Source organism: Pholcus phalangioides, unplaced genomic scaffold, assembly GCF_987345545.1.
Source record: "Pholcus phalangioides strain wild (caught in Gottingen) unplaced genomic scaffold, Ppha-v1.0 ptg000018l_1, whole genome shotgun sequence".
NCBI lineage: Eukaryota > Metazoa > Arthropoda > Arachnida > Araneae > Pholcidae > Pholcus > Pholcus phalangioides.
In genome coordinates this window covers 20049877-20075329 of record NW_028301611.1, presented here as the reverse complement: position 1 = coordinate 20075329, position 25453 = coordinate 20049877, and the positions used below count along the sequence as shown (strand labels likewise).

Here is a 25453-nt window from a genome sequence, read left to right as displayed (position 1 = left end):
CAATAATAACAGAATATCCATTTTTTAAGATAAGATAATTTTATTTAGTCAGTAGTTGAAACACAGACACAAAACACTTAGGGGCTAAGCAAGCTTATGGGCCCACAAAAACAATAATTGATACATGTTTGTCACAGTGCAAATGATAACAAAAGAAAAAAAAATTCACATATATATATATATATAATACTAAGAAATAAGTGGCAACAGGAATAGAGTTGATGGACAAAAAATCGGCATTTAACAGCATATGCAAGATAAAAGAAGATTACATTACATTGTCAAATAGATAATTCAAATTTTCGTGAGTTGACAACCAAGATTTTATTAAATTTTTTAAAAAAGATGTACATGAAGATTGTTCACTTATTAACTAAGGAAATGAATTAAATATTTTAGGAGCTGAATAAAGGGAAAAAAAATTTAGAAAAGAGTTTTATTTGGCTTTGGTACCTGTATAGCAGTTTCCCAATCTTTTTGTCCCATTGGCCCCTTCTTAAGAAATTTTTTTCTTTCATCGCCTCGACACACAATCTAACCCATAGAATCCTATGTTATACCCGTAGCTTCTACTGCCCCTCTGGAACATTCATTGCCCCCCCCCCCCCGGGGCGTTAATGCCCATATTGGGAATCACAGCTGTATAGTATGGCTTCTAAATTGTGTTTCACATTTATGTAATTTCAGCTTGAGATGACCACTTCTTTTATAAAACATTATTAACCTTTTATAAATATGCAAATGTTGTTGAGGGAGTATCTTTAATGATTGGAAAGTGTGGAAATGTATGTGAGAGTTATTTTTCTCAGAATGATACGGATGAAGGACTTGTGTGTGTGACGAATAATGTAGAAGGATTGCTGAAGTATGTCCCCCCCCCCCCCTTCTAAAATGTTGTGCCATAATTCAATCTAGATTCTACTAATGCAAAATAAAGAAGTTTTAAAATAGCTTTTATTTTATTTTTATCTTTTTAAATTAACTTTTATAGTATTTATTTTTTAGAAACAAGCAGTCCCAGGAGAAGTCCAAGACTTAGCTGCAAAAGAAGCCTGACTAGCCCAGGTTGTTCAAGAGTTTCAAAATTCAGAAAAGGATCCTCATCAAAGAGATCTCCATGTGTGTCATCCGTATCATTTTCAGCTCAGAGAAATCTGCCGACTACTCTGTCAGAATCAGGTAAGTTCATGGAAAGACAAAACTTACCCCATATGCAAAAAAAAAGACATTGTTTTTCATATATTTACATGATTCAATATACTCCAGGTGTACCGACGAATGTTTCAGAACTGACTTTATACCTTAGTTGGAGAAAAGTGCATGAGTCACTTTAAAACCATTAAAAAAAGAGTTCAATTTTGTTCAAGGCTTGTTTTTATACTTAGGTTGTGCTCTAACTCCTCGATGGGGGACTCCCTGCAGTAGCAATATTTTCTGTGGTCATGTCGCCATTTTGGTTGTACCCTTGTGTCAGGAAAGTTTTCTGACAAGGACGAACCAGGTATCAAACTTGGGACACCTCTAAACATCCTTTGGTATTTTAGGCAAGTATCTTATCGACATGGGCTGCTGCACCCGAATAACTCTCGAACTGTTGATCTTAGAAGGATACTTCCAATTAGAAAAAGTAATCAAATAAAGTTTAGATTGCATGTCAAGTCATTTCATATTGCAAGAAATATTATTGTATAGTAATTAAAGTAAAAAAAAACCTTTTTATTTGGTCAAGTCTGTCCTAAGAGGCTCACTTATGAAGTTGTTAATGATCCAAAGTGCTTGTTGAGATATTTGAGTTCAAAAATAGCTGAAAATGAGAGGGAAAATTGCATATAAACTTACAATGAACTTGTTTGTTAGTTTATGCAGTGACATCGTAATGCATAGACCCACCCAGGCATGGCGCAGAGTTTCCAGTGCAGAGGGGCCTGAAGATAATGGGATCTAATTAAAATTTTTGATAGCGGGTCCGCAACTAGGCTGGGGCAAGCAGGACCCCGAGCTAAATGGGCTCCAAACCCTCTTTTTTTCTTAGCATAATCTTTTTGGGGGGAACCCAAGAAAGAAATCTGCACTGAGGTCCAGAGAAGGCACGCTACGGCCCTGTTTGATAGTAAACATGCTAATTGGTAGGCAAGCATTTCTAGCCAGGTTGAGGCCTCAGAAAGTCTGGTTTTTCCAGAGGCCCATGATTCTCTTAAGACAGCCCTGAGCTTATACCATTCTTTCCTTCAGCTTCAGCTATTTTTTAATTCAAATATCTCGACTCAGTAAATACTGCACTTTAAAACGTGGAAATTTTTCAGTAGGATTGGGAGAGACAGAGCATCAACTTTCTATTTGGGTTTTTAAGACAATGACCAAATGAATTTTTTTTTCACTTTAATAGTTATGCAATCCCTTGCAATATAAATGATGCATGTGAGGTCTATAGGTTTATTTAAATATTTTTTGTAATCAAAAGTGTGCCCCAAGGACAGGGGTTCTCAACCTTTTCTGACTCGTGGAGCCCTTTTCAGTGTATAATTTCTATGGCAGAGCCCTGTTAAACTCGAGGAACAATTTTTAGTATATTATTTATATGACGGTACCCTTTAGGCCTCCTTTTTTCTTTTCTTTTTTTTTTGTTTATCAAATTTACTGATTTATTTTAGTATCCTTGAGTAGCCGCGGAACCCCTGGGAAGTGCACATCAAGCCCCAGTTGAGAACCTCTGCTCTAGGATCAATGGTTCGCAAGTTATTTCAGAATAAAGATTAACCTAGCATCCAGAATGATTTAACCTATTCCCCATATATTTTGACTCATGAAGATTTTGGTTGGGAAATGTGATTTGGAAACGAACTGTGTTCTTTAGCCAAGATATCAGTGTACATCATTTCACAATAGAATGGACACATGTGAAAATGAAGATAGTGATTGTATGGACAATGAGACTGATATAATGCTACATGCAATAGAAAATTAAAAGATTTCACAGTGCAATTTCAGCAACACATACCAATACAACTGAATAAATATGACATAAAAATATTTGTAAGCATAGTAGAAGAAGTACAGATAAAAATCTTTCAAGTACTCATTTTTTTAATATTTGTTTAAATATTAAAATTCAATATCAATCATTTGAATAATTACCAACAATTATATTTGTAATTGAAAATACCAATTTTATTTATAATTGTGATGAGACCACTATAAGGCTCATGACTGTCCAGCCTAGTAAAAAAAATTATCATAATTCTCTATAATAAAACAAGGAATAATTTACTTTGTTAAGGTATCTTAAGCCACAGTCCTTTTATGTGTTGTGTGCAAGTTGAGACGTGTAAAGCATAAAATTTTTCCACCATTTCATCTTAGGCATACCTTTTTCACATTTGTGTAATCATTTATCAATGAACAGCAAAATAAGTTTGAATAAATTTTTGTAGGGATGAAGCCTACATTTTACGTTAATGTTTTGTGTATTTTAAAAGTGTATGTATTCATACAATACAGTGTACCTGATTCTATGTTTTCTGCAATTAAATTATATATTATAAAATTTGTCTTAAAATGTGCACAACATTTTTATTTTTGGACTTCTTTTTTTCTGCAATAAAACGTACAGTACAAATACAAATGCCACAACAGTCAAATTAATTGTCCAGCGAGGTTACTACTTGTATATGCACATATGTTATGCTCAAATAAAATATGGATGCCAAAATACAGCTGCCCAATATAAAAGTATGTATGTCTAAAATATTAACATATAATATACTACATATAAGTATGGGTAGCTTCTCAATTTACCCCACTGTGTTTATCATACTTCTTTTTTAAACATGTCAATTGTGTTAGAATTCATGACCCCCTGAGATAAAAACTATTCCATTTATTAACAATCCTATTAGAGAAGAACTGCCTGCGACACCACAACCTTGAGTTGTCCCTTACTTAAAGCCCCTTAAAAAATCTTTCGTACATAACAAATATTTATAAAGTATTGACTGGTACTAAGAGGTCCGAAAATATAAATAAGAGCATGTTTTGGTATTGAATGAGTTTTTGTTATGATATTGGTGGTGTAGGAATTGAGTATTTATAGAACTCCAGCTTATATTTCCTCCCTTTTTTGCTATCTGGCCTGCCCTTCCACCACATTAGGCTATATAGTTGGTAGCCCACTGTATTGTACTCTAAAAATTCTGAAATGTGTAAATTAAAGCAACTTAATGAACCATTTTCTCTCAGCAACAATTGAATTAATATCATCTGATGAAGATGGAGAAACTGATATGCTAAAATAGATTTTAAAAATGATGTAATAAGGTCCAGTTGTTAAAGAAATAGAGCTTTGTACTAGACACACACCCAGCAACAATTTAACTGAATAAATTAGCATATCAAATAGAGCATGAGCATATTTCCAAAAGATAAAATGCAACCGACAGAATGTTCATAAAAAAATGGTTTCCAGTGACCTGGAAAACCAGGGAAATGAAAACACTCAAAAAACGAAAATACAAAATTTGGAATGTCAAGATTTTCATGTCTAACATAATTATGTTGAGCATCAAAATCTGCCTGACTGGAGTTTCTGTCAGGGAAAGTTAGGGAAATGATCAAACAGATTTTGCTGAAAACTCTATGATGTTATATATTTATGTATCAAGTAAAGGTATTTAACATTTGCAAACATGGTTATCATTATTGCACATGATGTAATGTTTCTTTTCAGCGTGTGAAGACGAGGAAAAAGTTATTGAGTGCCTTAGAGTTTCATATGATACTTGTCTTGAATCACTGAAGGATATATTGCAAGTTGCTCAGACTATTCTTGGTGATACTCTGTTATTTCTAAAGACAAAATCATTTCCTGTGCAAAAGGTTTGTCACCTTTTCATCTGACAAATTTTATATGTTTCAAATGAATTATTTTTAATATCAATGATGCTTTAGAATGATTTGAATGGATGCTGTCGCATTCTGTGGTAGGTACCTACTTCACCAAGCACCAACTCTGACCATATTGCTATATTGCAATTTACTGTCATTAATGAGATGGGTTAGAAATGAAAGCACTGTCTATCAGTGGTTGCCTCAAGTTCGCTAGGGAAAATATCTTATTTATATCCTCCCTCAGATTCGAATCCGGGACCATGACAGCAATCTTCACGGTGGTAGACAAACATCTTACCACCACACGACTCGTGCTGTAGTAGGTACCTGTCACTTGTATCTCCCAAGTGAAATACCCCTTGGATGAATATGAAGAGGCACCCCCCCCCCCCCACTTTAAATATTTTTGACATGTAGCACAAACTCTTCAAGAAACAACTTTTATAAGATGTTAGAATTCATCAACACCTATATCAGTGAGTTCAGTTAATCTGCTATGATTGCATCACTGCCATGCTCTAGTCGGCCTTAGTCTGGTAAAATGCCTAGGTTAATCAAGGTTATGTTGTATGTAGTATAGGCCAGTGTTTCTCAACCGTCGGGCCATGAGTCGGGTTCTAAGTTTCATTTCTTCATTAATTTCTCGTTAGTTGTGTGTATTACCAGGCCTTTTGAAAGGCCTTACGCAAAAGATATTTACTGGGCCGCGAGCTTCCAAAGGTTGAGAACCACTGGTATAGGTGATAGGACAAATAACCCCACCGTTGCCACAGTGGTGGTTGGCTGAAGTTGGTTTTCTGTTGTTCCCAACTTCAAGGCACGAATTTGAGCAGATCTCCCCTTTAAAAAGTCTTGCCACAGAGAGCAACAGACCTACAAACAGTACAAATGTTTCAATCATAACGCATCACTCACTTCACTTCTAAAATATAGATGGCAGCACTGAAAAGTCAAAAGCACAACACTACATACCAGGGTTGTTTGGTTTAAACCATGTTGGTTTGCCTAGGTTAAACCATGTTGGTTTAAACCTTGGTTTTAACCAAGTGGTTTTTTTCAAAAAATCAAATAAAAGTTGCCTAAATATAATTTTTTTCCTTGAAAAATATCATATTGGTTCATTATTAGTCAAAATGCTTCATTTTTACCACATTTTATATCCTTGGGGTACATTCTGATGGTATATCGTTAAATGACATAAGATTTTATAAGTGGTTTTTTTCAAAAAGTCTCGTAAAAGTGGCCAGAATATATATATATATATATTTCATTTAAAGTATCTTAGTTATTTAAAGTTATATATAAAAGCCAAAATTTCTCATTCTTACAACATTTTCTAACCTTTGGCTACATTCTGATGCTCTGTCTTTACCAAATTCATGAATAAGTATTGCATCACACATCTAAATATAGTGGTGTATTATCTCACAGGGTTTCTTTTTCCCTTCACAAAGAAGCAGCTACAGTAGTGACACCATCATGCTAGGGGCAGGTGGTCCTATAATCCAATAAAGACACCAGCTGTCCTTAAAGGACAAAGACTAGTGTACTAGTTGTTACATTACCTCACATACATTTTCATTTTCTTTCCCATAAGAAGTAGCACATCTCCTACTGTATATCTCCCAGTCTTAATATTCAATAGTTGTTTTTTTTATACTTTCACACGCACACACACTGTTAAGCCCAGTTAATCAAGGTTCTACTGTATAGTAGTAACAGATTTAAGAAAAATAATCAGCTATATATAGGGTGATTATAATTTAAGTTTTGATTCCAAAACTATACAATAAGTACTGATCAGAATGACTTGAAAATTTGCATGGATACTCCTGAAGCAATGAACGTTTCTTTCGCAAAAGAAAAAAGTGCAAAATGTGCAAGTAAATGATGCTGTACTTGGCCAACAGTATAATCTATTTTGTGCAACCACATCATTTCGACACTTCCACAGCATCAGTGTGTGGATAGAACTTCTATCAAGATGCACATTGCAATACCAGCAAAGCAGCTGCTGAAGACCCATTTTGATAGGATGCATCTTAACCCTTGCAACTTCTGGCTGTGGGGGTACCTCAAAATGTTATAAACAGTGGTCAGATTGCAAACTTTGGTGAATTGCAATCTCCAGCACACATTTCCTATATGTTAGAAGTTCCTCAGGAATATGAACGGGGGGGGGGGGGGGGCGTTTGGTTTAATAAAGCTGAATTGCAAGCACATCCACATTATGACCATGGCATACTCCGATTCTGTTGTTGAACAAGAATTTTTGTGCTTTCAACCTCATAGCCAGAACACGTGGTGGACAACATATTTAACATTTCTTAAGTAAGTTGCAGTTATTTGTTCAATTTATTCGTTTTTTGGGATGTTTCCATGAATTATCAAATCATGAAATGCTATAATTAAGGTATCATTCTGCCATGACTGACTATGGTTTCCATTCTGCGAGCAAATTTCCCACATGTTGGATGATGTCATTAATTTTACATTTTTAAGTATTTTTTCCCCTTTATCAAATAAAATTGAATTTTTTCAGGAATATTCATGTCAATTTTCAAGTCATTCTGACAATCGTTCTGTTTTTACAGTGTTTTGAAATCCAAACCTTAGTTATAATCACCCTGTATATCGTAAATCATTGCTGATTAATCTGCATTATTTATGATTCATTAAATACATTATATTTACCTAATTTTTATTACTTTTTGCAAAATAGCTTCGTAATTAAGTATACTGAAAGTAACTGGAGAAAAACCTTTATACATTATATGATTAATAATAACGTTAAAAGAATTTTCAAACACACAGTAATCCATTGAGTTAAGCAAAAAATAATTAAATTGCAAAAGTTGGTTTTTGTTAAAATGTATTAAATATTTATCGATTAATTAGCATGGGAATAGTGTTAATTATATTAATAAACATTTTGTTTTAATTAATTATTGGAAGTTTGAATGATTTTTCAGAAATTTCATTGTTTTTAATGTTAATACTATTTAAAACAAAAAACCGGTTTAAACCAAAAAAACCCGGTTTTTTTAAAAAAAAACGTTTTTTTACCAACCCTGCTACATACGCACTCAGACTGATAGACTCACTAGGTAGTAAATTGCCCATAGGTGGTGATAGACCTAAGTTGAGCTCGGTTTGAAAGAAAAAAAAGGCATAATATCGTACTCAAATGAAAATTCTAAGGCCACAGCAGGCAAAGTACCTAACAAGGTACAAGGTTGAAGCAGCCGAGTGATACCCAGGATCTGTTGCACAGACAATATAAGTGCTGTATGAAACAGGTTGATAATCCAACAAGGTTTAGAATTATCTGATTCTGAGCTAGAGTACTATTTCACCAAACACCAACTCTAGCCATATTGCTATATTACAATTTATTGTCATTAATGAGATGGGCTTGAAATAAGGTGCTGTCTATCGATAGTCGCCTCAAGCTCATTAAGAGGGAAAATATCTTATCTATATCTATATCCTCCCTCCGGTTTGTACCTGGGACTGTGATGACAACTTTCATGGTGCTAGATGAGCATCTTACCACCATGCCACTCGGGCTTGAGCTAGAGTACAAGGGCTTGTACACTATATATAAAAAGAAAAAAAACATTTACAGCATTTGTCTGACTGTCTCAGATACCATTGCAAAACAACCGATATAGACATTTGATTGAGAATAAATTTAAAAATCTTGTATTAATGGCAAACTGGCGTGGATTGCAGATCACAGTTCAGATTATAAGAATTGCTGAAAAACAGCATTATGAAGATTGACGGTTGAGGCATGCACACAACCACTAAAATGCAAGCCATTTGATCAAAAATTATTTTATAACAAATACTAATATTCAGACAAATTTAACAACAAAATATTCGTGTTAGAGAACACAGGCCAGCTTTTAAGGGGGTCCATTATGTTACACATTTAGATAAAATGTGTGTTGTTAGAACATCAAAATGAGCAACCATTCACTTGCCAACAATGAAAGCCATGCTCTTTTAATCTACCTATGCCATTTTCGAATTCCAGCTGGTTTGAAGCAACTTTATATGGTGGAGATCTAATGAAATGTGTAATTCCTTTTTATAAATATAGGTCCATGTTGAGGAATACTTGAGTAACCACCATATCTTGTTGAAAATGAAAGAAATACAAGACAAATATATTGGGAAAGAGGATTTGTGTGATATTTCGAGTAAAATAAGGGAGTAAGTAATGTTCCCTTTCTCTCTGATCATGTTTTATCATTATTTTATTTTAGTGGCATACAAACCCTGATATAACACCAACCCTGCTTTGCACCAGAAATTTTCAGGAAAAAAATCTTCCACATATACAATGTAACCTTCTCTAGCGGACACACCCTATTAACGGATAGTTTTCTGATCCCTAGAATAGGGTTTTAATGTATTTCATTCCCCATTAGCAGACACTCTTAATAACAGACTAATCAGGCAAACTCTAATTTTTTTTCCAAACTCTAAGTTATTAATTTTATATTTAGCAGACATACTTAAAACCTAGAAAATTCATTCATGAAAGTTGAGTATGAAACCTGTTTGAGGGTCACACATCTGAGTTTGAGATTATCTGGTCACTTAAGACATCAGATATCAATCCCATAACTAGGGGCGTAGCCAGAAATTTCGTTCGGGGGGGGGGGGGCAGACCCCCAAGTCCCCCCCCCCTCGCTACGCCCTTGCCCATCACTATGAAAGAGATAACTCTAAAAAATTAGAATACGATTAAGAAATTTACGGCAAATTTAGGTTGCATGATGTCAAATGTACCCCTATGTTATGCCAAGTATTAGTTCTCCTTGCACTTTAATTGAAATTTATAATTACATGTATGCATTTTCTTCCCCTACATTACAGATACCAGCTACAGGTTATTCTTAATTTAGAAGTTGAAGCTGAATTTCCTGGCTCGTCACCTTCTAAATGCATCAGAAAGGTAAATGAGTAAAGATTTTTGGATTTGCAATACTCAGTTTTTATCTCATAAATGCAATTATTACTGTATTTTAACATGCATAAGGAACCCTCTTTTTGCCAAAAATGGATCCCAAAAAAAAAATTGAGGGTTTCTCATACGTGGATAGTATTATAGGTATATCTTTTTGCCTTTTTTTTTAATTTTAAGCACCGAAAAACAAGGGAATTCCTTATATATGTTAAAATACAGTAATTATAATCATTCTAAGTACTGTAAACTTGTAATCTGTTCAATCAGTTGAATGCCTTGAGGGCTACAAAAATTGCACGAGTGTGTGTAAAAAAATTCAAACTAAAAATTCAACTGCAATGAAAATATTTGTTTTTCAACTGTTATTTTAAAAACATCAACTTTGTTATGCAAATTTCACTAACACAGGATGTTCAAAATTAAGTGTGACACTTTAAGAATTCTCTCTCTACTGCTTCTCGAATACCATTTCATTTCATACTGTGCACCGCCCAGGTTCTATCAACCATTGCCAATTTTAGCCATTGCCCCGGATGAGGGGGCTGGGCGGTGTTGAGTGCTTTATTATGCATATAAAATACATGAATATAAAAACACATTATTAAAAAAAAGTATATACAGATTTAAATATTTCTATTATACAATTTATTTCGATGAGCTCTTATGATGGCTTTTTGAATACCATCAGAAACCTGTGACATTTTGGGGATGTCCTAACAAAGGGGTGGAAAAAGAATTTGGTGTAAAAAAAAGTTTGGAGCGCAGTGGCCCATGTCGATAAAATACTCGCCTAAAGTACCAAAGGATGTTTAAAGGTGTCACGAGTTTGATACCCAGTTTGTCCTTGTCAGAAACTTTCCTGATACAGGGATACAATGGAAATGATGACATGACCACAAGAGAAGATTGCTACTACAGGGAGTCCCACATTGAAGGATTAGTACACCAACCTCTTGGTGAGTATAAAAAAAAATGGCACTGTTCGGAATCGGCAATAAATTGTTGGTCCCAGTCTAATTAGCTCTCGTGTGCAGAAAAATTACTGTGGTGCGACAAAAATGATTGAATGATAAAAAAAAGTCCCTTTCCCTTTAGTGTTAAACTGTCAATTTGAGGACTGCTCGTACGAGCGCATGAAGAAGAGCAGACAAGACTGTGTATGTTTGTGTTTTGTGTAGTGCATGTCAGTTAAAGGAAAGAAAAACTTTGACAAAGTTGGGATTTAGGAAAAACTCAAAAACATGTTGGATGTGTAGTCGGCACCTAAATTTCAATAATTAAACAATTCCTCAATGGACAATCGATAGACATCCAAGCAATCCGAATGGGCCTACTTCCATTGACCACTTCTAGCATGTTGTCGCATGCTTTAAATCATAACAATACCATCATCATCCGCAGTTAGCATAAGATTTGCAGCGACGAGCATCAAATTAAAATTCTATATAAAAAATTCTATAAATTCTAATTTTCTATAAAATTCTATAAAAATTCTAAAATTTTTTGTAAAAAGTTTTTACTCCAAAAATTTCTTAGGGGTCCCTATTCAAAAAGTCCCCTCAGGGCAAATAAAATAGTTGCTAACTCTTTGTCAATTAATATATAAAAATTAAAATTTTAGACATTAAAACTAAAGGGTTAATTAAAAGAGTTAAAAATTAACAGTATTATTCAGCCTTTAACACCTTCAAAAAGATCTCCTGGGAATCCAGATTGTTGTTAAAAAGTTTTCCATAAATATTCTGACTCCTTCAGCACTAGAATTTACCCCTTTAATCACAATGAGGCTAATCATCATTAGTTGGAACATTTCTTTAATTGGAATCTCAATTTATCATCATTAATTTCTGAAATTTTTTCCATAATGTTTTCATTAATTTCTTTCACTTTACTCTTATGGGTTGAGCCCCCCCCCCCCTCGGCTCCAGCGTCCTCACCTTGGTCTGAATCGTTAAATTGTGTTCTCTTAGGCCTCTTAAAGCCATTTAACTTCTTTGGGTTATCCTTCCTTTTCCTGAATCTACTGTTTTCAAAGACAATATTCTCTATCTTTCTATTTAAATCCATTTCGACTTTATCCATAGTAAAGGCAGTGTTCGAAATCATTGGTGGTCTGCAGGTCCGAGACCATTAATTAAATCACCAAACAACTGAGAAAAAAATTGTAGTGGTCTGCGGAGCCAGTAGCTAAAAATCTCCCCTGTGATGCATTAGTACAGAAGAATCTCCTATGGGGAGAATCGCCTATTTTTAGTCATTTTATGTTGTCTCAGCCATTTAAATGATAATCGTTTATTTGCTGTAGAAAATATTTAGAAAACCGTGTCTGCCGAAATTCAAACATTTATGAGAGAAACTGATTTTGATATCTTGTGCATTTTGCAGTATGTGTGGTACTGAGTGGTACATGGATCCCTTAGCATCCATTCAATGAATCAATATTTTTCCGTCATTTGCATGCCACCCTAATCTCTTATTCTCTCTTAAATTAAATTGAAATTTTATTGAATTTTTGTATAAAAAATAGCATTGTACTAGAATATCACTTTGAGTTGTGAATACCAGCTGATTTTCAGTCCTTTAGGATCCATCTAATAAATTTTTTATCTTTTCTGTCTGACAAAAATGTGGGTGGTTCCTTCTTTTGCCCCTTATTTGATATCACATTCCAGAGTCCTTTTTTTTTTGTCTGTCTTGGCAACCCTGACACCTGAAAATGTCTTATTATTTGCTGAATATGCTAAAAACAAAAATTAAGACATGTGCATTTATGAAGATATTTTGCTTTAATTATTTCTTAATTAATGTTGCAGTTTGAATTTTAGCAAACCAATCTTCTTAGAAGAAATTCTTTTTTTACGCAATGTTTTCTGAAAATGTAATTTGAAAAAAAAATTCTTTTTTAAACCTCAACACTTGTTTTGCAATAAAGCCGCAACACAAAATTAAAAGTTTTGGTTTATCGGACCAATCATGATGTCTGCGGACCAGTAGGTTCTCATATGGGACCAGTGAATATGAGAACCTACTAGAGCCATTTGTCCCATGGGACCAATGACTCTAGTTTTTAATTCTAAAGCTTGCCATGGATCCTCTCCGCAAATCCTCTCTTCCTTCCTAACCATTCTCCGGTAGTTTTCTCTAGAAGCTCTATTACTTCTCATCCCAGGGGCCCTAGGGCACCCTAAAAGTTTGCTGTATGAGGTCCACCACAATTCATACACTTTGGGGGTCTTTTCCCTTCTGGGTCAAACATTCAGAGAACTTATGTGGGTCCGCACATTTTACACACTTGGGGTCCCTAAAACAATACTTTGTTGTATGGAACCATGCCTGGCATCGAAAGCATTGAGGTGCTTTCCCCTTACCCTTGTAAGGTTCTACTTTAATTCTAAGATAATTTAATCTCTGTAAATTATATATTTCCCCACTTTTGGGAGATTGCAGCAATTCCACCAGCCATAACGGAATAGGGGTTTTTACCCTTCCATCAACACCTGTTCTTAAACTGTGCATCTGAGACACTTTAATGATCGCAAATCTTCAAGTGCTTCTTTCAGCCCATGAACACCGTCATCCGCCAGGCACCCATCCATTTGTATATCCTCTGAAAAGGCAGCCATGTGTACAAGGCTTTGACAAGAACAATGCAATATGCTATATTTAGATACAGCTATGCAGAAGGCATACCCACCAGCATCCACACCCTTGTCATTGATGGTAATTAGCTCTTGCCATCGTTGAAATTCCTAAAAAAGAATATCCATAACATCTTTGCAGCAGTTGATTCTTAAAAAACTCACGCCCATTGTTGCTAAGTCCAAAAAGTCCTAGTGATCTACGCTCAGATACAGAGCATCTCTCATACATGTTATCTCTTCGGGAGCCGGGAAGGAATGCGTTCAGTGTTGAGCTATGTAGGAAGAAGGAGCTTCAAAAAATTTTCGTATTCTTTTAAGTTGTTGCAAGAGTGTCCTAATTTTCTGATGGGTTGGTAATGCTGTCGACAGCTCATAACATGTCAATTTATTATAGACACTCTTTATATTAGGACTCTTAAAAAAAATTTCCCTTAACCCTTTCAGTGCCACATTAAAAAATAAAATAATTATCATATAAATTTTTTGGTTGGTCATTTTAGTTCTAATTAAGGCCTAAAAAACAAGAAATTATTTAGTACACAACAAATCTATAAACCAGGTGCGTAAAAGTTTTGTCAGCACTATACGCTTACAATAAAAATAAAAAATGTCAATTAAAATACAGTGTAAGCTTGCTACAATAATACTTAATGTAACAATAAATCCCTCTGCAATGATATTTTCTTTCAGTCTTGTTTGTATATCGAGGTTTCATTGTGTGTTGATTATTTTCATTTTTGTGAATATTTATTTTCTTACAAAGAAAGCCATAATTTGTTTTATACATTTGTTTGGGAACATTTTGTAAAAGCAATGTTTTACTGCATCACACTTTTGTGTAATGCAGTAAAAGCTTTTTACGGGGCAAAACTCCTAACTGAATTTTATTAATTAACATATTCAAAAACTAGTTTTCCTACACTTGTGCTGTCATCTGGTAATCGTAAAGTAGTTATACAACCTTTATACTTCAAAATCAGGGTTGTTAAAAACCCAGGGTTTTTATAAAAAAATCCAGCCCGGTTGGGTTTTTCTGGAAAACTGGTTTTTGGGGAAAAACCCCGGGGGGTTTTTTTGGACAAAATGGGGAAAATTGAATTTCTTTTTTCCACAACCTTGAAATATCTAATTTAAATATGTATGTACATCCTTTATGTGTACATCTTATATTATGTCAAAATATACATTTTGGTGCATGTTAAACTATGTATTTGATCAGTAAAACTGACCATACAATAAGGAAATAATTGTTCATACACGAGCACACCCATTTCTGCATAATTGTATCTGAGCCTTGAGTTGTATACAGAACTGTAGCAAGAAGATCGGTTGTGTTAAAATAAATGAATTTAGATAATGAAAATTCTGAGAAATCAGGATTGTGCCTGAAATTTTTTTTTCTCCAATCTTTTCAAACACTGCAGAAAATGTATTCAAAATTGTCCTGATCCATAAAAAATAAAACCTTTAGCTATGTAACCAGAACCATTGTTGTTTGTTTATTTTTAAGTCAAACCCAAACTTTTAGGAGCTAAAGTCATGTGGTTATCTTTTTCTTGAATTCCTCACTGCTTCATTTAATTAAATTCTGAAATATTTTTAACAGAGCAGTAATAATTTTAAAAATGATCCAGTTAAGAGGAGATAGCAGTCATTCTGAGGATTAATTACTCTGCAGGTGCTTTCCACTTGTCCACATTAGACATTTTTGGGAACTTGAAACTACAGAATAACTTGAATTATCAATTAAATACAAATGTCAATAGCATTATTGTATATTAATATCATTTTATACAAGACAATCTGTCATGTATAGCAACAGACCTACAGAATACCTTCATCTGGCTGACAATTTTAACAAGGCAATTTTTGGGATCGGTCTTATATAATGGGCATCTTGAAAAATCAAGCTAAGGCTTATTTTCTGGTTAGGTCTTAGTTTCGGAGAAAAACTATAATTTTTGTTCTGTTTCACTTGAAGTTGTTTGTTACCAATGTTCAATTCAAAAATCCCACAAAGTTATTTTCTTTTTGTTATGAGATAATGTTATTTTTATCTCTGGCTATTTCAATTATGAAAGTCTCAGGTACCTGTTTAAAACATAAAATAGTAATGCAAACATGTAAATATTTTTTGAATGAAAATTCAGTTTACATACATTGGTTTACTTCTTCACAGAGGCTTCAATATATTTATACAAGGGTTTGTGTGTGTGTGAAAAATCATTGAGTATTATAAGTAAGCAATAATTTCTTTGGATATGTTTACCACATATTACATATAAGCCGCTGTGGTGGTCGAGTGGTTATAGTGCCGGACTCGTGATGCGAGGATCCGGGTTCGAACCCCACAGTGGTGGTCGGCTGAAGTTGGTTTTCTGTGGTTCCCAACTTCAAGGCGCAAATGCGAGCCGATCTCCCTGTTAAAAGTCTCGCCACAGAGAGCAACAGTCCTACAACGGTAAATCATTCAACCATAACACTTCACTCATAGTTAGTAAAACTGGGGGCAGATGACAGCACTACACATAACAAGCATTACACAGAAACAAACTATACGTCAGGTTGCACTACACGTACACGCACATTCCCGCATTTACCGATTCGTTGGGGGGTTCCGCGGGGGGGGGGGGTGCATGTGTGGTGTAGCAGTAGTAGGTAGGGGCTCGGGGATCCATGATGTTCTTAAGTCAGCCACCTCGTTGGGCGGTTTGCCTGTTGTGGCGTTGTATTTGTATTTGTATAATATATATATTACATATCTAAGTTCATGGTTACATTTTATGTTTGTGGTTTCTTGTAACATTTTAATATGTGAATCTCGCACCTAAATTCTTACATAAAAAAGGCAGTCGGAAGAATTATAAAAAAATGGCTGCATGAAGTAAAAGAATAAAATTTTCTGTAACTTTGAATAATTCTGATTTTTCATCTTATAGGTGACTGCATTTCTCAGGGGGATGTCATTTGTTGCTGGTCCAGGAGAGTTGTTGAAGTTCTTGCAGGAGCATGTTAAAGAACAGTACGTATTGTTCAATTTTTAACTTCATTTTCTCCTTCCAATTTCCCCAAGTATAAGCATGTAACACGAAAACTGTCATAAATCCTTACATGTTTGCACAGTAAAAGCTTAATTCAGCTGACCTAGATTCTAAGGAGTTTGAGTACAATGAACAAAATTTCTGCTATCTATATTTCCCCCCCCCCCCCGCTCCTTCAAATGAAAGCTTAAATGGGGTGCTTTATTAATTGTATAATTACAAGTTAACTGCCTACAATTTTGCATTTTCATGAAAACCCATTATTTTTTTTCTAATAGAAAAATTGACATAATGAGCAAAATTTCTGTAATATAACAGAACTTAAAAATGATTTTTAAGGTGTTCGAGACCTGGTTTCTATGCAAATTATTTGTCGATGAAAGTGCCGTTGATCTGTGGCTAGTTACACTATGGTACCATAGGACATGATAATAGGATGTGGCTACGAAACAAGATATCACACCACTTTCGGGTGCCACCTAGGTAATTTGGAGCAGTAAAACTGAAATTTATTAACATAACATGCATACATATTCATGAGCACACACAAAAAATAATAACACGACGTATACAAACATACATATACACATACATGGTCTGCTTCCGTTGTGCCTAAGGGATCAGGTACGATCCTTCCAAGGCAAACTATTAAAGATTTATGCAGGTGGCAAACACATTCCAAAGCAGAGGGAATAGCATAACCTCAAGCTCGGTTTTCAAAATCAAATTACAAACCAATTCTGATTTCGCCATTAAAGAATGGTATCCAAATCAATTATGTATCTTTGATTTGAAGTAGAGAAATATATATTTTTTTATATCATTGATTATTTATATAGTTGTGATAATAGATTTCTTGTAAGAGTTTTTAGTAAAAGTTTTTGTCGTTCTTTAGATCACGGTTTAAGTTGTTATAATTTCTGGGGGAGAAATAGAAAAAATATTTTTGGAAAATGTTTTTTTTAGGTTTGTGAATGTCATAGAAAATTTTTTGTATGCTTCCCAGGTTTGATCCATTTTTTTATTTTAAACTATGAGGGATTTCTTTGTATAAATATTAATATTTTTATCATATGGAGTTTGCTAAAATTAAAACAATACTCATTTTTATAATGAGTTCTATTTAAATGAAACATTGTACTCTTAAAATTTTGTTAAGACGAATAGTGATCAGATTCAAGTTCGATTCATAGTCACCCCCCTCAGATGCAGCTAGCATACTATATCAAGGAAATAACCCAAGCATAATAATAACTGATCAGAAGGAAATCTATAGAAACTTTTTTTTAGACTGAAAATTCAAATATTTATGTAAGTTAGTCTATTGCTGATCGTCAGGGCATGAGCTTTCTATTTTAAACTTTTTTGCAATGTTACATCAAGATATTTAATTTCTTTGGTTTTATTGATTACGGACATGAACAGTTTATTCATAAGCATTCCGAATTATGAGATTTTTGGTATTGTTTCTATTGGTGTAAAGTTGAAAATTTATATATTTAGTTTTAGCGAAGTTCAACGATTATTTACTATTGATTACATTACCCAACTGTCTTGTATGGCTAGATCATGTTCATTGTGATGTTTTAATGTGAAAAGAGTATTTTCAGTTAATTACAAGGGCTGTATCATCAGCATAGCTTATGACATCACTATGCAATTCAAGATATTTTATATTTACATAGATTAAAAATTAAATTGAACCCAACACAAATCCTTGTGGGATGCTATTCTTTATAAATTAAAACTTACTTATCCCCAAATCAGTTTTTACTACCTGTATTCGATTTGACAAATAACTTTAAAACCAATTGTGAAAAAACTCCCTAATTCCAGAGCAAAACAATTTTTTAAGTAGAATTTCATAATTAACTTATCAAATGGTTTCTTTAGGTTCAAGAAGAGTGCTAGATCTTGTTTGCTATCATTGAATGCTTTATAAACATGTTCTGTAAGTCTTAATATAGCCATCTCAGTATTTTTGTTCTCCAACAAACCAAATTATATGCTTGTAAAGTAAGAATTTGACTGAAAACAATTCATAAGCTTCATTTCAACTAAGCTCCTAATGACCCGAGAAAAAAACAGGAAGAACCAAAATCGGGAGATAATTATTGCATTCTCTTATGCTGCCAAATTTGTAGATTGAAGTTACAATACAATATTTTAATAAATATTCCCCCCAAAAATTGAGGTATTTATCAGTTATGTTAGAAAACATATATTTAGGCCTACAAGTAATTTTCAACAAATTACAACTTCAACCATTTTACAGTGGCGGACTGGGAAAAGCAGTCAAACAATTTGGGGGACTAGCAGAAATATGAGAAATAATTTGTGAACCAGAAAAAATGAATAAGTAGACCAGCTAAAAATAGACCAATTAATCTGCAGACCAGCAAAAAAAAAAAAAAAAACAAGTGGAAGAAATAATTTGTGGACCAATTTAAAAAATAAATCTGAAAAATAATTTGTGGGCCAGCAAAAAACAAATACATGGGGCAAATAATTTATGGCCCTGCAATAAATAAATAAATGAGAGAAATAGTTTGCAGACTGGCAAAAAAATAAGCAGACGGGAGAAGTAATTTGCAGACAAAAAATAAATACATAGAAATAAAAACCAATATAGAGACAGTATAGTATTTAACCCTTGATAACTAAACATTCATCTAATAGACTACTAACTAAATTAGTTAACTGAGTAACACTGATTTAAGTTTAGTTATCTAGGGTTAATAAAACTAAAATTATGTAGCAGCTATATGAATTGGTCAAAATGTTTCACATATTTCTTTATTTCATAACTAACAAGTGCTAATATTGATGAAAATGCAACAAAATGTTTTTAATTTGAGAAAAAAGTTTCCTGATTTAATGAAAAGTTTGTTGCCTCTATTAGTCTTCAAAAAAGGGGGGGGGGCAGGGTTACTATATTACAATAATGACTGTGCATTTTGAATATCGTTAATAGTACAATAGTACAATAGATGTCAAGAAACAATGCTTTAGCACATGAAAACTTCACTTCGATGCATAGTTTGATGCTGCTTTTTTCTTTTTCAGGTACAGCCATTGTTTACGACATGTTCTGATAGAAGTAGGCGAGGAGCTTAATGTACCCATCATCCTCGAATCATTCTGTCCTTCGAGTCCAAGTGAAATTGGATCACCTGGTGGAATCAGTAGGTCCTCCGCATCACCTTGCAGTTCTGTTATAATATGTAGTCAATCCTCTAGTCAATTGGAAGAAGCGTGAGTAGTATAGTTATGCATTCATCAGAATTTTTTTGTGTAATTTTAATATCTGATGTTCAGTTCGTTTGCTTTCTAGTAATTTTTCTTTTTTTTCCATTAAAAATTCTTTACAGTGCTAAAAAGAAAACCTTTGTTCGTCACTCATCATTTTCTGGAAACTTCCACAACAGACAGATTATGGTTCCTAAGGGACTTGTAAGAAAGGAAAAACCGCAGAAGGTGAGTGCTTCTTCTAACCAGCATGACTGGTGGGTCACCACAGATTGTATATTGCTGTGTGATTTAGGTTTATTTTTAGTAAGAATTTAAAGAAAATTCTAATGAGCTAATTAAATAACTTGATTATCCTAGCAAGAAAGCAATCAGAACAGAGATACATGTAGATGCTCAGTTTCATTCTTACTAGGGATTAATTTTTTTACACTGATCAACCAGGAATAAAGATTTTATAACCAACCCAAGTATCATCCCTTGTCAGCATAATAGTGTAGTTATGTATATAACCTCTGAAGATGACATTCACAGGAAAGCATCAGGATTGTTTGTTTTTTCCTGCACTGTTAACATTATGAAGCTTTAGTGGATATGCAAAAATTATCCGCTGCAATTAATGGTCAGTGATATCTGAGCAATCAAAAGAAGTTATTTTATATCAATACCTACAGCAACAATGTTTAGATTGCACATAAAAGATTCTCAGTTTCATATTTTATAAGTAGGACAATTTTTCCATTAACAGTATTTTTCCCCCCATAGCCTAAGACAGACATACGATTGCTTCGAAGATCGCCAAGACTGAGCATGAGGCAAATGACTAAAGAGCTTATGAGTCAAAAGAAGCACAACACAAACTCTCCGGGTACCAAAAATGTTCGTAGGAACCTCTTCAATGTTGAAAAAAAGACCAGGTCACCACGGAAAAAATTATCGATGAGTGAGCCCACTGTCAAGAGGAGGCTGTTTCGATCGAAAAGTAATGAGAAAGGTTTTTATTTGTCCTTGATTGATTTTATATTGTGATGCAACACTAGCTGTGTCACACAACTTATCCTGTTAAATCAAACAAAATCACAAAACTCATTAACATTAAGCATAACTCAGAATCAATCGATTTTTTAAAAAATTTTTAATTTGACAAAAAACATGACAATCACTGCAAAAGACAATTATTTAATAGAGATTCATTTGCATGAAATTAAATTATTAAATATGAATTTTACATTGTTGTTATGTGAAGGTGGCGAGTGAGAGGGAGAAAAACTTATGTTGCTGCTGCTCCAGGAGGTGCACATAATTTCGCTGCTACTTTTACACTCACTCTGATGTTCTCCCTACCCAGCATGTTGCAGTTCCTCAGTCTCACGCCAGCAGTATCTGGTATCACTCCAAATTGTGTGCTCTGGCGTGAGTGCCCTTTAGAGCAGGGTTTTCCAATGTGGAAGCTCGCATGGAACCCTTGATGATTATGAGTAGAGCCCGGATTATATGAATATGCATTTGCATATTTTGGCCTTTTTTAGCATTAATGCATATAAATGCATAAAATCAAAGAAATTTCAGAATAAGTGCATATTTTTGAAAGTTCATTCAAGCCTAATCCCTTTTTTATAATCTTTCAAATAAATAATGCTAACAATACAGTGAAACCTCTCTTTTGAAGACACTGGCAGGACAAAAAGACTCATCCGTAAAAGAGGGGTGACCGTTGGTCAGGGATTTGAAATGCACACTTCTACATTTATTATACAGGGGAAAATATTATTTGGCCTTAATAAAAGAATGACTGCATCTGAGGGGTGTCTGTTAAGAGGGTGTTTTGCTGTATTTTTAGAACATTGTTTTTCTGCCGCAGGTGGAATTTAGTGAATTAAAGAGATGTTCGTATTTTCCAAACATCTAGTGTTCTAATCAAGGCTATTTCTAGAGATACGCCAAAAGTGTTAAATTTTTTATAGAAATAGTGTTGAAATTATATTATTGCTGGTATTTCGTTACTGAGCACAGCTACAACAAACTAGAAATTAAAAATGCCTAAGTAAAAAATATGTAGACATTTTTTGCATATGTAGGGATATTTTTTGTAAATGAATATGCACTAAGAAATAGAAAATATTCATTTTAAAAGCATATCTGCTTTCTTTGTATGGTGATTCTTTTAAATGTATATTTTCACATTTTTGGTAATTTTTAACTTTTTCGTGATTTTTTAGTGTATATTTTGAATTTTAATGCATATTTTGGCATTTTTAAGTGCATACTTGCATATTTTTAGAGCATATTTTGTCACTTTTTTAGTGCATATAATTTGGGCTGTAATTATGAGATTATTCAGCAGAACCCTTAACAAGTTTTGAATATTTTTCAATATACAGGGTGTCCAAAAATCCGCATTTGGTTTGCGGAACAAGAATCGATCTTGTAGTAGATGAAAAAAAGTGTTTAAAAATATATTTATATATTTGCGAGTTGCGCATAGTGCGACCATATGACCAATATTTTACGGGACAGAATTATTTTTTGTGATATTTGGCTATTTCAGTTTTAGTAAAAATGTTAATTTTGTCAGGCTTGCTAAAAAAACTCACTTTGAAATTTTGAAATCATGAATTTTCATTATTTTAAAATGAGTTATAGGCCCTACATCAATGGAAATGTCTGTTTTTTTTTTTCTCATTAGCTCATCCTAATTATACACATAGCTTCAGAATAATGAAAAACATGCTCATTTAATTTTTTTTTTTATCACCACCTTTATTTTCTGCACAATTTATGTTTCTCACTGAGAGGTTCATACTCCAAACATTTGATGTGCAGACTTTCCTTAATATCAATGTGCTGTTTGATCATCATGGTGCTGCTTTTGCAATAGTTCTTGTATCAGAAAAGACACTGGCAAGGACAAAAGAGGGTATCGAACACACTTCCCAGAGCATCTCGTGGCACAGTTTGTGAATATCTTATCGACCTGGCTTAGATATGCAAAACAAAACAACAAATCTTTCTTGAAAAGTGAAAACTTATGTTTTTTTTTCTTTCAAATTTTCAGGATAACAATTTAAGAATACACAAGACTTAAGTAACAGCGTAATGCCAATTACAGTTATTTAAGTAGTTTGTAATATGATTTTGAAAATTTTAATGTAATTTTTTTTTCTCGAGAATGATTATATAACAAACAAAATGCAATTAAGACCATTGATTTTTGTGATATTTTCTTTGAAGTCTATGAGGTGGCGGGGATCATTTTCAGTGAATTTTCAGTTTTTTTCCCCATATACAACGTTTTGACATGATTTCTTGAACGTCATATAAATGAGGTTCCATTTGTGGTAAAGAATCTGTAGAATGAGGGAAAAATAACCCCGGGCAAGTTAGAAAGTGGAGCTTTGTTCTTTTCTCTGTCTTAAGATAGCTATTTAGGATTTGCTATTCAAAAAAGTGATAAGAATCCAACATCATGAAGCTCAACTGGCCATCTGCAGGAAGAGAGGCGGAGGGGCCACAGAATGCTAAGAAAACAGACCTTCGTAAAATCTGCATGTAGGTCTTGAGTTTCAGGAATATGAGATTTTTCGGGAATTCCATTAAGTCGTCCATTTTGAAGCTATCAGAGTTCTGGGATTTTTGGGGTTCCGTCACTTTTGATTCCGTGGAACACCAAAAAAGCTCTCACGGAACACCAGTTGGAAAGCCCTGCTTTAGAGTGACCACAATAGAGTTATTAAAGTCTTCATGTTAACCATATCAATTGCCAACCTTGATTCTTTATTGTTTTATTATGCCCAATTAAATCTCTATATAAAGATTTGCAAGACACTGATAAAAATTATCGCTCTAAAGGATTCAATGTTACAGTACAATTGAGCCTTATTCAATGTAAATCATCGCTATGCTAAATTTCTTGGACACGAGTTATATTATTTTATTATACACAGGCTGTCCTATAAATTTTAGTGGACTTTAAAATTGAATTTTAAAAAAATTGACAAATAGACATGTCGCGTTGCCATTTTTGTTCTTAGACTTGTCAAAGAGCCTGATGTTTTTTACAACAAAAGAAAAAAGCTATTAATATTCTCACTACAAATTAGCGCCGCCTCAACAAAATACATGAGATGCATTTACATCAGTGTTTTCCATAAGTAGACAATATCACCTCCGGGGTGTGATAGAATGGTCCAGGGCAGTGATAGTAGCTGTGGGTTTAGTAAGGATCCCATATGGGTGGACTTGATTTTGCAGCGATGGAAAAAGAAATTTTTTTGACAAAGAGAGGTGATGGAATAAAAATTTATTTGAAACTATGATCTGGATCAGGGGTCTTCAACTTTTCAGACATATCGGGCAAAATTCTAACTTTCCATGAAGCCCACGGGCCACCTCACTAAGTCATTCAGCGGTATTCATAATTGTGAGACAAAATACCCATTCAGAAGAACTTGATGTAAGGTGCAGTGGTGTCTTAACAGATTGGCCAAACACGGCCCAGATTAGAAACAAGGGCCCCAAAGTAATTGAAGATTTTTATTTGTTCTGAATACTTTGATTTTACCGATTCTGAAATTCATTTTCGATCTTTTATAATTTATTTCCTTTTATAATTCTGAAATTACTTTAGGTAATTCTCATATTATTTCTTTCAGAAATTCTTTCAATATCTCTTCAAATTATTTATATCACTAATTCTGAAATTATTTATGTCACTAGAAATTATTTCCGTCACAATAAAATTCTGAAATTATTTTTTTCAGTAATTCTGAAATTATTTCTGTCAATTCTCTAAGTTATTTTTTTCAATCATTCTAAAATTATTTTTTTCAATCATTCTAAAATTATTTTTTTCAATCATTCTAAAATTATTTCTTTCAGTAATTCTGAAATTTGTCACTGATGACCCAGGTAATGTATCAGATCCTCAGTGTGTTAATGTACATTTTTTTTTTCTTGGCTAGTTGCGGTTCTTGGGCAGCTTTTGCTGAAAAGATCTGTGGGAATTTTTTTTTTATTCACAGAGATCGGGGAACTGTTTAGGTTAAGCTGCGCAATAATTTTGTGGGCTTTTTGATGTTTTAAACAAATCTTGGCTTGATGATTGTCGAGCATCTGTAACCCAGTCTTCACCCTACTGTCAGAATGTTCTTCAAATTTAAAAAAAAAAGTTTGCTCACCTTTAAAGACAAAGCAGCATTATAGTGAAACATAAAAAAAATCAACCTATTAAGAAAATTTGTATTGGGACTGGAAAGCATAACAGACACTTCCAATTTCTATCACTTCTTCAGCTAACAATTCCACACAAACAAAACTCACCAGTGTTTTTTTTTTTTTTCAGGGAAAAATTATTTTTTTTATTATTATTATTTTTTTTTTTTAACTCATAAAAAATACTTTATTTTCATTTATGATGTTCCAAAAGAATTCAACTGCCATACAAGACAACAATACTTTGGTTTCCATAAGCAGGGGGGAAATTTGTGAGTTTTTAAAAACCGAAAACTGTAATATTTTGTATTAAAATGTGTAGCATTATGTAGCTAAATAAATATTAATTGATTAAGAAAAACTTGAGTAATCAATTTTCTTGACTGAACTTGTTTGAATAGCTGAAATTTGAATTTTCTGCATGAGTGCATCAATAGGGAGACAAG

At 33.6% G+C, this 25453-nt stretch overlaps 1 protein-coding gene across 2 annotated transcripts in view; it reads left to right on the top strand.

Annotated features, from left to right (window-relative positions):
- LOC149072050 (uncharacterized) overlaps nucleotides 1–25453 on the top strand; it is a 34064-nt gene that overhangs the window by 7540 nt on the left and 1071 nt on the right. The window contains exons 7-15 of one of the 2 annotated variants that reach the window (XM_089247817.1): nucleotides 1006–1179; nucleotides 4724–4872; nucleotides 8993–9105; nucleotides 9775–9853; nucleotides 16446–16528; nucleotides 19614–19802; nucleotides 19919–20024; nucleotides 20562–20778; nucleotides 24675–24704. In XM_089247817.1, coding sequence (XP_089103943.1) covers nucleotides 1006–1179; nucleotides 4724–4872; nucleotides 8993–9105; nucleotides 9775–9853; nucleotides 16446–16528; nucleotides 19614–19802; nucleotides 19919–20024; nucleotides 20562–20778; nucleotides 24675–24704 — 1140 coding nt within the window. The remainder of the gene's footprint in view (nucleotides 1–1005; nucleotides 1180–4723; nucleotides 4873–8992; nucleotides 9106–9774; nucleotides 9854–16445; nucleotides 16529–19613; nucleotides 19803–19918; nucleotides 20025–20561; nucleotides 20779–24674; nucleotides 24705–25453) is intronic. The other variant, XM_089247818.1, reaches the window with a different exon arrangement.